General features: G+C 37.2%; 1 protein-coding gene across 5 annotated transcripts in view; it reads left to right on the forward strand.

Moving 5' to 3' along the window:
* Window positions 1-13,885, forward strand: part of PALLD (palladin, cytoskeletal associated protein) — a 470,544-nt gene that overhangs the window by 407,729 nt on the left and 48,930 nt on the right. For all 5 annotated transcript variants that reach the window (XM_031943909.1, XM_031943906.1, XM_031943908.1 and 2 more), the window contains one exon: window positions 3,306-3,998. In XM_031943909.1, the coding sequence (XP_031799769.1) occupies window positions 3,306-3,998 (693 nt within the window). The remainder of the gene's footprint in view (window positions 1-3,305; window positions 3,999-13,885) is intronic.

Here is a 13,885-nt window from a genome sequence, read left to right on the forward strand (position 1 = left end):
GAGATTTCCACAGTTACCTAATCCAAACACTACTTGAGGACTGGCCATCCTGCTTTTGATTGGAAATCTCAAGTGAGAGGGAATACACTACCTCCAAAAGCAGTTTTTCTTACCTTTGGAAAGTTCAAATTAGTAGGAAATTTTTTAAATCTAAATTTGCCTCTTTGCAACTTCCATCTGTTGTTCCTAGATCTATCCTACTATATAGCTGTTCTCTCTTTGAGGTTAGGCACCTTGGATTCCTGTTCCAAGCCTAGAATAGCTTCTCACATTGGTAAACTCCAATAAATGTTTATGAATAAATCAAAGAATTCTATTGTAGCTTTGAAACAATCCTCAATTCCTAAACTTAGACCATCTTAACCTAAGATCTATGAACATTTTTTATTGCAATTGGAGAATAAGGAAAGGTATATCTTTTTCACTGTCTCAGAAGTTGCCAAACCTATTTTAGCTTAGAAATTATCATTTGTGCTGAAACCAGATATGAAAATTTCTTGTTCAGTTATTTTTCAGACATATCCTACTCTTCATGACCTCATTTAAGGTTTAGTTGGCAAAAATACTTGAATGATTGCCATTTCCTTCTCCAGTTCATTATACATATCCTATATGAATTGTGACTTTCCCAGGATCATGCAACTAATAGGTGTCAGAAACTATTTGATCTTGCTGACTCCAGGCTAGGCATTCAATACACTCTTGCCATGTAGTGGCCACTATGAAAAATTACAGACTCCAAATACTACCCTTATCTCATTTTTCTCTCCTTTGTCCTTCCCAGCCCTTTCTCTTTTCATCTTCCTCTTCTTAACGTTATGTCTGTCTCAGGCATGTTTGATTTTTTTTTCTATGCAAAGTGCTGAACAACTGAAATGGGGACCCATATGAAAACAGAGGATCAACCTAATTTTATTGCAGTAAACATATGCTGATGTATAACATCAGCTGTGTCTTCATTATCTTATGAGACGCTAGATTGTTTATAATGTCCAAAGCATTAGTTAAATAGAATACTTAGAAATAGACCTTTAGCCATTGGCTAGAAGGGCTGCTTAGACTGGTGAACCTTAAGTGGCCTTGCAAGGCTGGCTGACTACCATGTCCTTGTGATCAAAAAGCTTGGACTGGGAGGGAGGGGAAAGTGATGCTGATATATAGTTTACCATGGCTTCCTGAAAGCCTTTTTTGGAAATACTCCTTAGGCTTGGTATAGGAGTCTTGGCGCTCTCCAGAGTTTTAAAAATATCTCCACATCAGATAGAGGGTGTGGCACACCAAAGATCTTTATAGCCACCACACAACAACTGTTGGCTGGTGCCAGGCCAGGCTTAAAAATATAGCTTTGGCTTTGACCATTTTGAGCCAGCTTGGCCCTGGAAAATAGCCATTCTAGAGATGGCTTTGAAGAGGCTTTCTTGCCATACCAGGTCACTCTCTAGCTTATGAATATGTTTCAAACTGTAGATCTTTCCATTTTAAAATGTTCTTGTGTCAGGATTAGGAGGCCATGGCAAAGAGATCTTACAAAAGAAAGGAAGAGAGGAAGAAAGTACTGTGGGATAAGTTATGAAGACGAATGTCCTGACTTTAGGTGAGGGAGGGGTAGTTCTTATGTTTCTATGTCTGTCCTAAAACATGTATCTATAAACATGCCAAAAGATTGCATTTACTATGAAGCATCCTGCAACCACACAGACATCTGTAGTGTCAAGGGAACAGTGAATTCCCAGCCGTGACATGGCCGTTTATAAAGAAGGAACTCAGATGGATTTCAACATGAGGACCACACAGAGTTAGGGCTAATGAATTCTTTGATGCTACGGTCTTAGGAAGAGGGTTGAGTTTACTTGTACTTATGTTTTACAGCTACCAAGAAAATAAAAAGACCACCTTGGTTTCTTACACTGACTTTTCATTGATTTATAAGAATAGTAGGTAGGATCAAACTGCTTACTGTTAAAGTGGCTAAATGATGAAAGATTCAAACGATAGAGGAAATAAGGACTTCCATTCTCATTGACTGATTTCTTACTAATGAAACCTTCCTGAAGTCTTTTAGGACTTTTGGAAGTTTCCCCCACATTCTACGTATTTCTTTGAATTCCTAAAATTCTCGGGTCACTTTGTAGTTTAAGCCAAAGATGAGAAAGCGAGTATTTCTGTATCTGGACAATTTTGTCAGAAAAAGTGAAGAAATGCCACTGCCCTGCCATGAAATGAAGTGATTTTTATTCGCATATATTATAGTGCCACCTTCTGTTGAAGTTTTTATAAACAGCACCAAGTGACGAGTACTTTTTCACCAATGTGCCTTGTTTCAAACATGATTAATACATAATTATACTAAGAAGAAGCTACTCATGAGGGTATAGGAGTTAATTTATAATCTGCTTGCAGGCTTATAGTTACCTATAATGAGAAGTCCAAATAAAACACTTCTGAATCCATAAGAGTTTAGAAAACTATTCATAAATAAAAGACTTATTTGTTGATCATATCTATATTAAAGATAAATTTTTCATTCAGGCATTTATTAAAGCCACTTAGAACATTTTTTTAAATTGGTCACAGCTCATTTGCATGTGTTTTGCTTGCCAATGACAACAGGTACTTAGTTTAGCATAAGTAATGGATAATTACCGGAATTTTATGTTTTAAATGCTATGCATGTATTTAAGGGTCTTAGATTGACTTGCTGTAATGATTAAAAGCGATAAATAAATCATTATCTACTATTTGCTGAACAACAAAATAATAATAAAATTCCTTGAGAAACAATTGTCTTATTCTCTAAATTATAATCCTTAAAACAATTGGCAAGTAGTTATCACTTCGTATTTCTATTCAAACCTGACTTTCTTCTCTATACAAACTGGTTATTAGTCTGAAAGCCTTTTTCCCCCCGTTTTATCCAAAGAAATATTAAAGACCTTTTAGGATCATCGAATAATCAACTTGAAACTGACTAATTCTCCAACACAATTGGATTCAAACTAAAAAATTTTTTTTGAATAATTTTTGATGGTTTAATTTTTTTTAATAGCCAGAAAGAGAAGAAAAAGGATTTGTTGGGTTTTTTTCACACTGTTCTATTAGAGACAAAATGAAATTTGCCCCCAGAAATCTAGCAAAATTCTGGATCGTTTTAGGTAAAATGTCAAGAAGGTTCCCAAATAACTAGTGACTTCTGCTTGATTTTCAATACATTTTATTCTAATAATTGTGAGGTGTGGAACTTTTATATAAAAGTTATTGTGTTCACAGCTTATGTGACTTGTTCTTATTTTCTGCTCTTTCCACAGGGACCCTTTGAAAATACAACAACTGCAGAACCAAATTAGACTGGAACAAGAAGGAAGCCAGTGGTACCATCAGCAGTCGAGCGCCCCACAGAACCCTCCCCCTTCCCCCCCTTTCCCTCCTCCACCATCTTTCCAAGAGCTTGAGGCCAGCCAATCTGTCGCTTTCCCAGATCAGATGAATGTTCTAACCTCCCACTCTTCTCCCGTCATGCAGCCCTCCAGCTCCTTCAACTATGCTAGGCCCAAACAATTCATTGCTGCTCAGAACATCAGCCCTGCCTCGGGTTATGTGACTCCTTCTTCTAGTTCTTCCACCTCCAGCCTTCCATCTCCCATGTCTCCAACTGCTACTCAGAAACAGTTTGGCCGGGTGCCTGTGCAGCCCTTCTCTCAACCATTTCCCTCTGAAGGGGAGTATCTGTGGTCTCCTTCTTCACCCTCCCCTCCTCCTCCTCCTCCTCCAGTCTTCAGTCCAACCACAGCTTTCCCCATGTCTGATTCCTTTCCACTTCCTCCTCCTCCTCCTCCTCCCCTCCCAGGGTCAGCTCCCTCATCTTCCTACTGCCCTTCTCCAAATGCTCGATTTGGTCACTCCAATCAAACACCCGCAGCCTTCCTGAGCTCCATGTTGCCATCCCAGCCTGCTTCCGTCTCAGTCAACGCCTTAGGACTTCCAAAAAGTGTTACCCCCGTGTAAGTATGACCTTTCAGTTACAGTGTTGCAGACCTCTCCACACACATCTACTTTGCTTCCTTGTAACTGTTTAACCCCGTTGTATTGTAGCAAAGATTTTTTTTTTCCCTAAAGAATGTATAACAGTTACATTTATAGTAATGTAGACCTAAAGTTGGAAGGATCTTAATTTAGCCCTCTGACTTTAAAGATGGGGAAATTGAATTTCAGAAAAGTTAAATGATTTGCCCAAAGTCAAATAGAAATGGAATGTTTCTATTTCTATAGAAAATGGCAGAATCGGTTCTTGAACGCAGGTTGTCTTCTATCCCAAACAGGTACTCTCCCCCTTCACCACATTGTCCCCTTAGTTTATATTATAGAATCCCAAAGCTAAAAGAAACCTTTTGAGGTCATCTGGTCTAAAGTTTTCCTCTGATTGATGAGGAAATTAACACTGCAGAGGTGGAATGGCTATTTTTACTATTGTTGTTATTTTTAAACTGAGTCTTCTTCTCAGCTCAGGCTAGAAATAAAGTAATTTATGCATAGACTCAATCCCACTAATGTTATGCCTAGGAGCCATTTCTGCACTGGCCTACTCTTCCCTTCCTTAAGAAGTCTCCTAAGCCCCATTCCAGGATGCTCAGCATCTTGGTGCTGGAGTTAGTGTGGACATCTGATCAGCTTTAACCCTACTACACATCAGAGCTCATGTTTAATGTTTAGTCATTTTTCAGTTATGTCTGACTTCTTGTGACCCATTTTGGGGACTTCTTGGCAAAGATATTGGGTTTGCCATTTCATTTTACAGATGGAGAAATTGAGGCAAACAGGATGGTGACTTGTCCAGGGTCACATAACTTAACAAGTTTCTGAGACCAGATTTAAAATCAGGAAGAAGAGGTTTTCTGACTTCCAACACTCTATCCACTGTACCATCAAACTGCTGGATTTAGGGTGGACATCTGATCAACTTTAGCCCTACTTCACCTCAGAGCTCCTGAGCTCAAGCAATCTACAAACCTCAGCCTCTCCAGATAGAAGAATTCTAGGCAGGCAGCACCATGTCAGTCTTGAAATTATTTTCCCAGGGTTATAAAGCTCGTTAGTAACACAGCCAGGACTAGATCCCAGTTTTGTCTGACTCACAATCCATTTGGTCTCTTAAAAAGTGCCAGTGCATTGTGTAATAAGATTTTTCAATGCTACTCTTAATATATTTTTCATAAGGAGTCTATAATTAAACTGACAAATGTAATTCTATTTAAATGAGAGTCTTCTCCAGTTAGATAGACTAGAAATGATAACTGCCAGCAATGCATTTATAGTGTATGAAGTACTCCTGCAAGATGACCCAAAATTAATTCTTTAGATTCTTTAGCTTATCTCATTTTATCCTAAAAATCAAATTCCTGATGTGAGGCAACCTGGCATAGTGAATAGAGAGCTGGTCTTGGAGACAGGAAGTTCTGTCTTTGACACCTATGGGGTATCAATCCTGAGTAAGTCATTTAATCTCCCAATGACCCAGTTATAGAGCAGAGTAGTTTGTCTCTATACTAGTAGGAAGAGTTTCCTCATTGGGAGTTCCATATTCAATCCCTCAAATCAATCAGTAAATACTCACTAAGTGTTTACTTGTGTTCCAGGCATCAGAAAAAAGTCCCTGCCCTCAAAGAGCTTCCATTTTAAAGATGGGGACAACATCTACATAAATTAGCACATATAAGGTAAATATAGAGTTTATGGAAGGTAGACAAATAGGGTGGATGTCAGAAAAGGCCTCCTATGGAAGGTGATATTTGAGCTGAGATTTAAAGAAAGATGGGGATTCTACAAAGCAAAGATAAAATCTTGGAAATGGGAGATGGAATATTGTGTGTGGAAGAAACAGTGAGGAGTCCAGTGTGGCTGGAGTCTATGAAGAGGAGTGACATGTTAAAAGAGTAGAAAGGATGGCAGTAAGCATGTACAGTCTACTGGATTTTATTGAGTAGGTGACATGTTATATCTGTACTTAAGGAAAATCTTTTTGGAAGGTAAATGGGAGTGGGAAGAGATTTGGGGTAAAGAATCCATTTAGAAGTCTGTTGTAGTAGTGTAGATGAGAGGCAATGAAATCTTGAACGAGAGTTATGACTCTATGTGTAAAAAAGATGGGGATATATGTGAGAGAAGCTCTAAAGAAAAAAATGAAAAGATTTGGCAACTAATTGAGTATGTGGGATGATCAATGACCAGAGAGAAGTCAAGGATGACACTATAGTTGAGAATGTTTTCTAGGTATCTGACAGGGTGATGATGCTTGGGAAATTGAAAAGAAGTGCTCAGGGAGGAAAATGACGAATTCTGTTTTGGACCTATTGAGTTTGAGTTATTTATAAGGTCTGCAGTTTGAAATGTTCAATAAGCAATTGGTGATTCAAAACTGCGAAAGAGAATAAAACTAAATAAAAGATCTGGGAATTGTTATTGTCATCGTAGACATGATAATCAAATTCATGGCATCTGATGAGATGAGGAATTGAGAGATGGCAGAAAGAAAAGTCCTACAATAGAAGTTCAGGAAACAGCCACAAGTTAGTAGACATACCGTGGCTTATGACAATAAAGACACCAAGGGGGGAAAAAACAGTCAATTGAGTAAGAGGAAAATAAGAGAGAGTTGTCAGGAAAATTCAGAAAGGAAAGCACATCCTGGAGTTGAAGTTGGTTCTCAGTGTCAGATGCTGCACAAAGGTTAAGGATAAGGATTAAGAAAAAGGTCATTAGAACTGACAAGAGATCATTGGTGACTTTAGGAGAAGGGTTTCAGTTGAATGATAAGGTCAGAAGTCAGATTACAGAAGGTTTAAAAGAATGAGAAGGCAGGAAGTGAAAGCTCAGAGGATAGAATAGCTTTTTCAAACAGATCCATTCATTTCCACCCTACCCTATTCCAATATCAAGAGATAGAAGTTTATTTGAGAGACAGAGATAGAAGACCTGAGAGATAGAAGAAAATTAGGAAGACCAAAGTTGAAAACCTTCCCCTAGCATATACTAGGTACACGACCCCAGCCATGTCACTTAAACATCTCAGTGCACTTGACATCTCTCTAAAACAGTTTCTCACACACACATACATCAATGGAGAGAGTTTCTGTGGAGCTATTTTTTTTTTTAAAGAGGATGACAGCAGGAAAAATATAAGGACAGGGGATCACAGGTTAGGATATTTTTGTTTTTGTTTTTTAAAAAAGTCATATATCTAATTTATATACTGCATTTTCTAAACCATAAGAAACCTGCTTTTCTAACATATATTTATACATGTTAAATGTTTTCTCTTGAAAACCAAAGCTGCTTCTACCCTAAGAGTTATTAAACTTTTTGAAATCATTGGCCCCTGGCAGTCGGCTGAAACCTACAGACCCCTTCTCAGAATATTTTAAAAGAATAAAACAAAAATGCATAGAATAACAAAGAAGCACTATTATATTGCAATTCAGTGTCCAAAATACTTTGTAAAAATAATGGTTAATGGAGCCCAGGTTTAATTAGATTGGAACCCTGATCTAATCAGTAGCTCTATATGTGCCGAACTCCCTTCATTCTACAAAGATGGAATCAAAACATGAGCAGCAGAAATCAAAAATACAGGCTACCAAAACCAGAAATGCTATCCAATTATTAAAAATCTCCAGTTAAAAAAATTGAAAAGAAATAAGAATAAAAACAATTTTTTTAATGGCTCATTTCCCTTCAAACTAGGAACAGCCGCAAACAAAATAGCCAGGAGTTGATTGTGACTTCAGGAAACTTCAACAGGTCTGGATTTTCTGCCCTCCTTTCTCAGGCAGGCAGTCACATTCTTCACTAGTGCTGCTGGGGTCACTAGAAGAGAAAATATTGTCCCCCCCCCCCAAAAAAAAAAACTGTTGACAGACACAAACACAGCATTGTTGAGTCAACTAAACCATTGGGGGGGGGGGGGGAGAGTGAGAAGAACATAGCCTCAGGAAGGAATCTGTTTGTACTCTTGTAAAATTAATGTCCTCTGCCTCCCTCCCTGATGCTGATGGTTCGTTTTAAGGCTTCCATTTGTTGTTAGCTTCTTCCTCTGATGCTGTAAATCAAGCTGTAAGAGGTGGTTGGAATCTAGTGGATTAAGGAATTCCACACAGGGAAACAGGGAAACATTTTTGCTTCTCTTTGAGGCTGAGCAGCTGGCCTGCTCTCCTTCTTAGTCTAAGCCTGTGGGTAAATCCTAGCCTTCCACCATGACTAGGGTCACACCAAGTTTCTCAGCCACCTCCACATTCCCATGACCTTTTATCATAAGGGAGTGCCACATAGCCAGAGAGAGTGCCACACACTGTTTTCTACCCATAATTGTCCCTTTCATATAATTAGATCTTCGGCTTTGAAATGTTACCCCCAAAGCTTCCACAAGCCAGAGCATGCATCCACCAGAAATGTATTAATAATCACTTGCATTCTCCAGGAACTCTAAGCACTGTGCAGACATTATCTCATTACTCCTCCCTCTTTTCTCTTTCTCACAGGGAATAGGTAGGAGGAACCAAATTGTCATTCTGCTTGAAAGAAAGATAGGATTAGGGATATGTCTGTGGTCACACTAGTTACTGAGGTGGAACTAGTCTGATTTTCAGATTTTTGCCTTGGCAGAGGTGCTGAACTAACAATGCAGAAAGAGACATATACTTTCAGATAAATCCAATGTATACATTTATTTTGCTTAATTATACTTATTTGTAACCAGAAGAAGATTTTATTTGATTAGGGTTTTTGTGGAGTTTTTTGATAGGGAGGGAAGTTTGGGGAGTAGAAATGCTGATGCCAAAAAAGAAAAAAAGGACAGAACATAAATGAAACGCTTAAAAATAAACAGAAGAAAACAGAAGCAAGAAGTGGACATGGCAAGAAATGTAGTTACCACTAAATTCAATATATATTTTCTTTTCTTTCTTTCTACCACTAAATTCAATATATATTTTCTTTTCTTTCTTTCTTTCTTTTCTTTCTATTCTTTTCTGAGGCAAATAGGTTTAAGTGACTTGCCCAGGGTCACACAACTAGGAAACGTTAAGTGTCTGAGACCAGATTTGAACTCAGGTCCTCCTGAATTCAGGACTGGTGCTCTGTCTTCACTACCTAGCTGCCCCTTCAATATATATTTTAAAAGAAACTATGTATAGCATAGATTCATACTTTTGTATACAATCTTCTTTTTCTATTCTACTTTATCTATGGATGTGGTCATGGTTAGATGGTGTCATTTGTCAAGTTTATAATTTTAAAAAACCTTCAAAATGAGTAAACAAAAAAATCACTTATGATTTTAGCTGGATTGTTTTATTCAGGTTCCTCAAGCATTTGAGTTAGGCTACAAATGAGCATTGATTGAACACATACTGTTTTCATAGCACAGACTATATGTTAAGGGATCCTTAACATAATTGGGATGCCTATTTGTATAGTAAAAATAGCATGATTGCATGCTTTAAAAAAAAAAAAAAACTTTTTTTAACCATCCTTTATATCAAGGTAGTAGGTGGTCTTGTCATTAGAGTGCTATATTTAGAGTCAAAGTCCTGAGTTTAAAATGCCTTTTGATACCTGGACAACATCTTTTAGCCTCAGTTTGCCCATCTGTAAAATTGGGATAATAATGACTATTTCATAGGGTTGTGCTATGACACAAATCATGCTTCTACAGGTTTTTGTTTTGTTTTAGGGGGAATTGTGTTGAAAATGGAATAATGTCTTTCTGTGGACTCTTGAGATATATAACTGGAGCATTGTCTCTGGCATATTAAATCAAATATCAGACAAATCAGAAGTATTGAACCATATGGATCCCACCCATATATCAAATGATAATAATATAAGCAAAGTGCTTGGCCAGTCTTAAAGCATCCTCTAAATGCTAGCAATAATGATGATGATGATTTTTTAAAACTAGAAATGAAAAAAAAAGTGAGCAAAACTAAACATTACCCTGAGAAAGTCTAATGTTATTTACAATGTTGCACACAGGTAGACTCCCACCAAAGGAATAGAATGGGGGTTAGATTATTTTAATTTTTTTTTACATCTCTGGGGACGTTTGGTTTATATAATTTCATTACATTCAATTTCAATTATTTTGCTTTTCAATTGATTTCAATTATTTCCATTTACACTGTGGTAGTTGTTGAATACAGTGTTTTTCTAGCTCTGAATACTTTACCTTGTATTTGTTCATGGATATTACCATGCTTCTCTATATTCATCATGTTTATCATTTCTTCCAGCACAGTAATATTCCATTATATTCCAGGGTGGAGAGAAGAGAATAGTGCCTATTATGGGCCAATCACTGTGCAAAGTCCTTTACAAATATTATTTCACTAAGTCTTCAAAACAGCACTGTGAGGTAGGTAGGTAGGTAGGTAGTGTATCCCCTTTTTATAGTTAAGAAAACATTTGAATTCAAATTTTCCTAACTACAGACCCAACAATCTATCTACTACTTCACCTTTGCCATTCCTATGCTGGCATATTTACCTACTTTTTTCCACTTTATTAAATGCGATTGAGAAGTAAGTCAGAGTCCACAGAGCCTGCTGAAGTAATAGCTCATTCTTAATTGTTTGTTGGGCAGCTAGGTGGTGCACTGGATGGAACGCTGGGTTGGAAAACTGGAAGACTCATCTTCCTGAATTCAAATCAGACTTCAGACATTTACTAATTTCTGTGACTCTGGATACAAGTCACTTAAACCTGTTTGCCTTAGTTTTCTCATATAATCTGGAGAAGGAAATGGCAACGCACTCCTGCATCTTTGCTAAGAAAACTCCAATTAGGGTCATAGAGAGCCTGAAATGATTGAATAACAATATTCGCTTTTCTAGAATAACTAGAATCATGACTCCATCCACCAAATGACACAAATCATGCTTCTATGGGTTTGTTGTTGGGTTTTTTGTTTTTTTTTTTTTGGTTTGTTTTGAGAGGGGTTGTGTTGAAAATGGAATAGTGTCTTTTTGTGGACTCGAGATGTATAATTGGAGCATTGTCTCCGGCATGTTAAATCAGATGTCAGGCACATGAAAAGTACTGAGTCACATGGATCCCACCATCACAAAAGCACCACTGGCCCCCCATTCTTTATCTACCCCCAACTCCCATCAGTCTTTCAACTGGCCTTTAAAGGTTTAGGCTTTTTGAGAATAGTTATTTCTCATGTAGATCATGGAGTATGTAAAAAAAAAATAAAGGTTTAATGCTGCCAAAAAATAAATATATACACACACACAGCAACAGGTAACAGAGAATTTTAAATAAAGTAGGTGCTTATCATTTGTGAAATGCCAAAATAACATCTGATCTATGAATGGAAAGCTATTGCCATCAATCAGACGCAATAGAACGGATCCCTGCAGGCCACATATTAACTTAGAAAACCACAAGTTAACATTACCTCTATTGCATTATATTTATAATTATTTTGTTAAATATTTCCCAATAACTTTTTTTTCCCCTGAGACAATTGGAGTGAAGTGACTTGCCCAGGGTCACATAGCCAGGAAGTGTTAAGTGTCTGAGATCAGATTTGAACTCAGGTCCTTCTGACTTCAGGGCTGGTGCTCTATTCACTGTACCACTAGCTGACCCTCCCAATAACTTTTTAATCTGGTTCAGCTGTATTTAGGAATATTATGATCCAATATTTGACACCTCTTCAGTGATCAATTAGGAATACAACAACTTCAACAACATGGGAAGACTTATATATATGGGTGCAGAATGAAATAAGCAGAATTAAGAAAAAATCATGCACAATTAGAATGTGAAGTCCTTTAGGGCAAAGTCCATGTTTTTGCCTTTATGTTCTCAGAACATCTCCCAGTGCCTGGCATACAGTAAATGTTTGTTGACGAAAGATAATGACTTCATTGTAAATGAAAAGGTCACTTAAAGATAAGTTCTTAGTAAATGAAAAACCAATGATGGCTCCAGAGAACAGATAATGAAAAATATTTCCCCAGATATGGTCATTGCTTTTGCTTAGTAATTCTTTTTTTTTAAAAAATTATATAAGATAAGGATTCAATTCTGAAAGGATGTTTTTATATATATAGTGCCTACTATGTGCCATATTATGCTAAGCACTTTAGCGCTTTCATCTCATTTGATCTTCAGAATAACCCTCTAAGGTAGGTGCTATTATTATCCCCATTTTACATTTGAGGAAACTAAGTCTTCTGCCCAGGGTTTCACAATAAATCTCAGAAGTCTCATTGAAATTCAGATGTACCTGGTTCTAGACTTTGGGTTTTATCTATTTCCCCACTTAATGACCTTGAACTCTTGAACCATTTTTTCTTTGAGGTAGTAACAGTAGGATATCTATACTGTATTGAAATGTATTGGGGTTTCTGTTGGGGCATACTGAATGATGAATGAATAAATGAATACCTAGAAGCATCTAGACTGGCTGTGATTCTGCCCCGGGCTTCCCCTAAGATAAAATCCATAAGTGGTGTTTGGAGCTTCCCAAGAAAAGTCACTAGTAACTTCCCTCCCACTTACTTTATCCCACTCCTACTACCATACTGAACAGACAGGAAGCTGAGAGATAACATGCTTCTGAACCCCCCACTGCCTAGACTGTCTGGGATAGTGCTAGCCCAAGACCAAACTGGCCCTCCTGTGGTAGTGTGTGCTTAGATGTGACTGATTCTCCAGCAGACTTTGGGGATCACCAAGCAGTCCAAGGAATTTTATTTTGTTCCAGTTACTGTTGAAACAGGGCTTTAATGGTAACACAAATAGTGGACCACTTTAATGGGCCACTTTAATGCTCTCCCCTGTGGGGCCTCATCCCCAGACAAGAGAATGAAAGGGGAACAGACAGATAAATTACTATCTTAGACTAAACATTGACCTCCAAAGTGTAGGATTAACCCAATTAAGACAGTTCATTCAAAAGAAGAGAAGACACATATTCCAGTGTACAGATTAGCTATCTTTGTCATGCGAGTGCCTATACAAACTTTTGTATATTGTTTTTCACTGTACTTTTTCCAGTACGCACAAAAATCCTCGATGTATTTTTAAAAAGTATTTCTTTCTACTAAATTCAATCTCCAAGGTATATCTCAGAATTTGTTTTCAATTGTGAGGGTAGGAAGCTGATAGGGAAATTTTCATCATGTTACTTGTCTTTTTGACAAAGTTTTATCTGTTCAATTACTAAACGCATTAGAAAGTAAATACGTATATGTGGTTGCTGGTGATTGATTCATTAGAGATTGTTAGAGTTATTAGGTGGCATAGTATCCAAAATCAATTTTGAAGTTATTGACTTTTCCTCTAGATAGGTGGTTTTGCCTTGCTTTGCCTCCTAGTATGCTTTTAATTACATCTTGGCCACATTGATTTCTATGGGGACACATCTTCAATTTTATAAGTAAAGTTAATAGGAAAAGGAGACTTTGTATGAAGCAATTCACTTTACAGTCACTTTCAGATAGTTCTTTAATCCACATGTCAAGGAATATCTGAAATATACATAATACCAACTGTTGAATTTTTGATAATTGGGTTCATATCTTACCTTTGCTATATAGTTATCATAAAAACTTGAACAATAACTCACTTAACTTTCTGGACCTCAGTTTCCTCATCTGAAAAATTAAGGATTTGCATTAGATGACCTCTAAGTTGCCTTCCAGCTCTAAATCTATGATGACACAAACTTAGTCGTATGTCTCTGAGGTTGACTCATCATCAGGTCTCACTGAATAAGAGATAAAAAGCATTTTTAGTAGGAAAAAAAAACCTGACTTTTCAGTTAGTAGACAGACACATAATCTTTTAAATCCAAGTTGTGCTCTGGAGATTTGGGAGTTCC

Source organism: Sarcophilus harrisii, chromosome 6 (genome assembly GCF_902635505.1).
Source record: "Sarcophilus harrisii chromosome 6, mSarHar1.11, whole genome shotgun sequence".
In the NCBI taxonomy this organism is placed as follows: domain Eukaryota; kingdom Metazoa; phylum Chordata; class Mammalia; order Dasyuromorphia; family Dasyuridae; genus Sarcophilus; species Sarcophilus harrisii.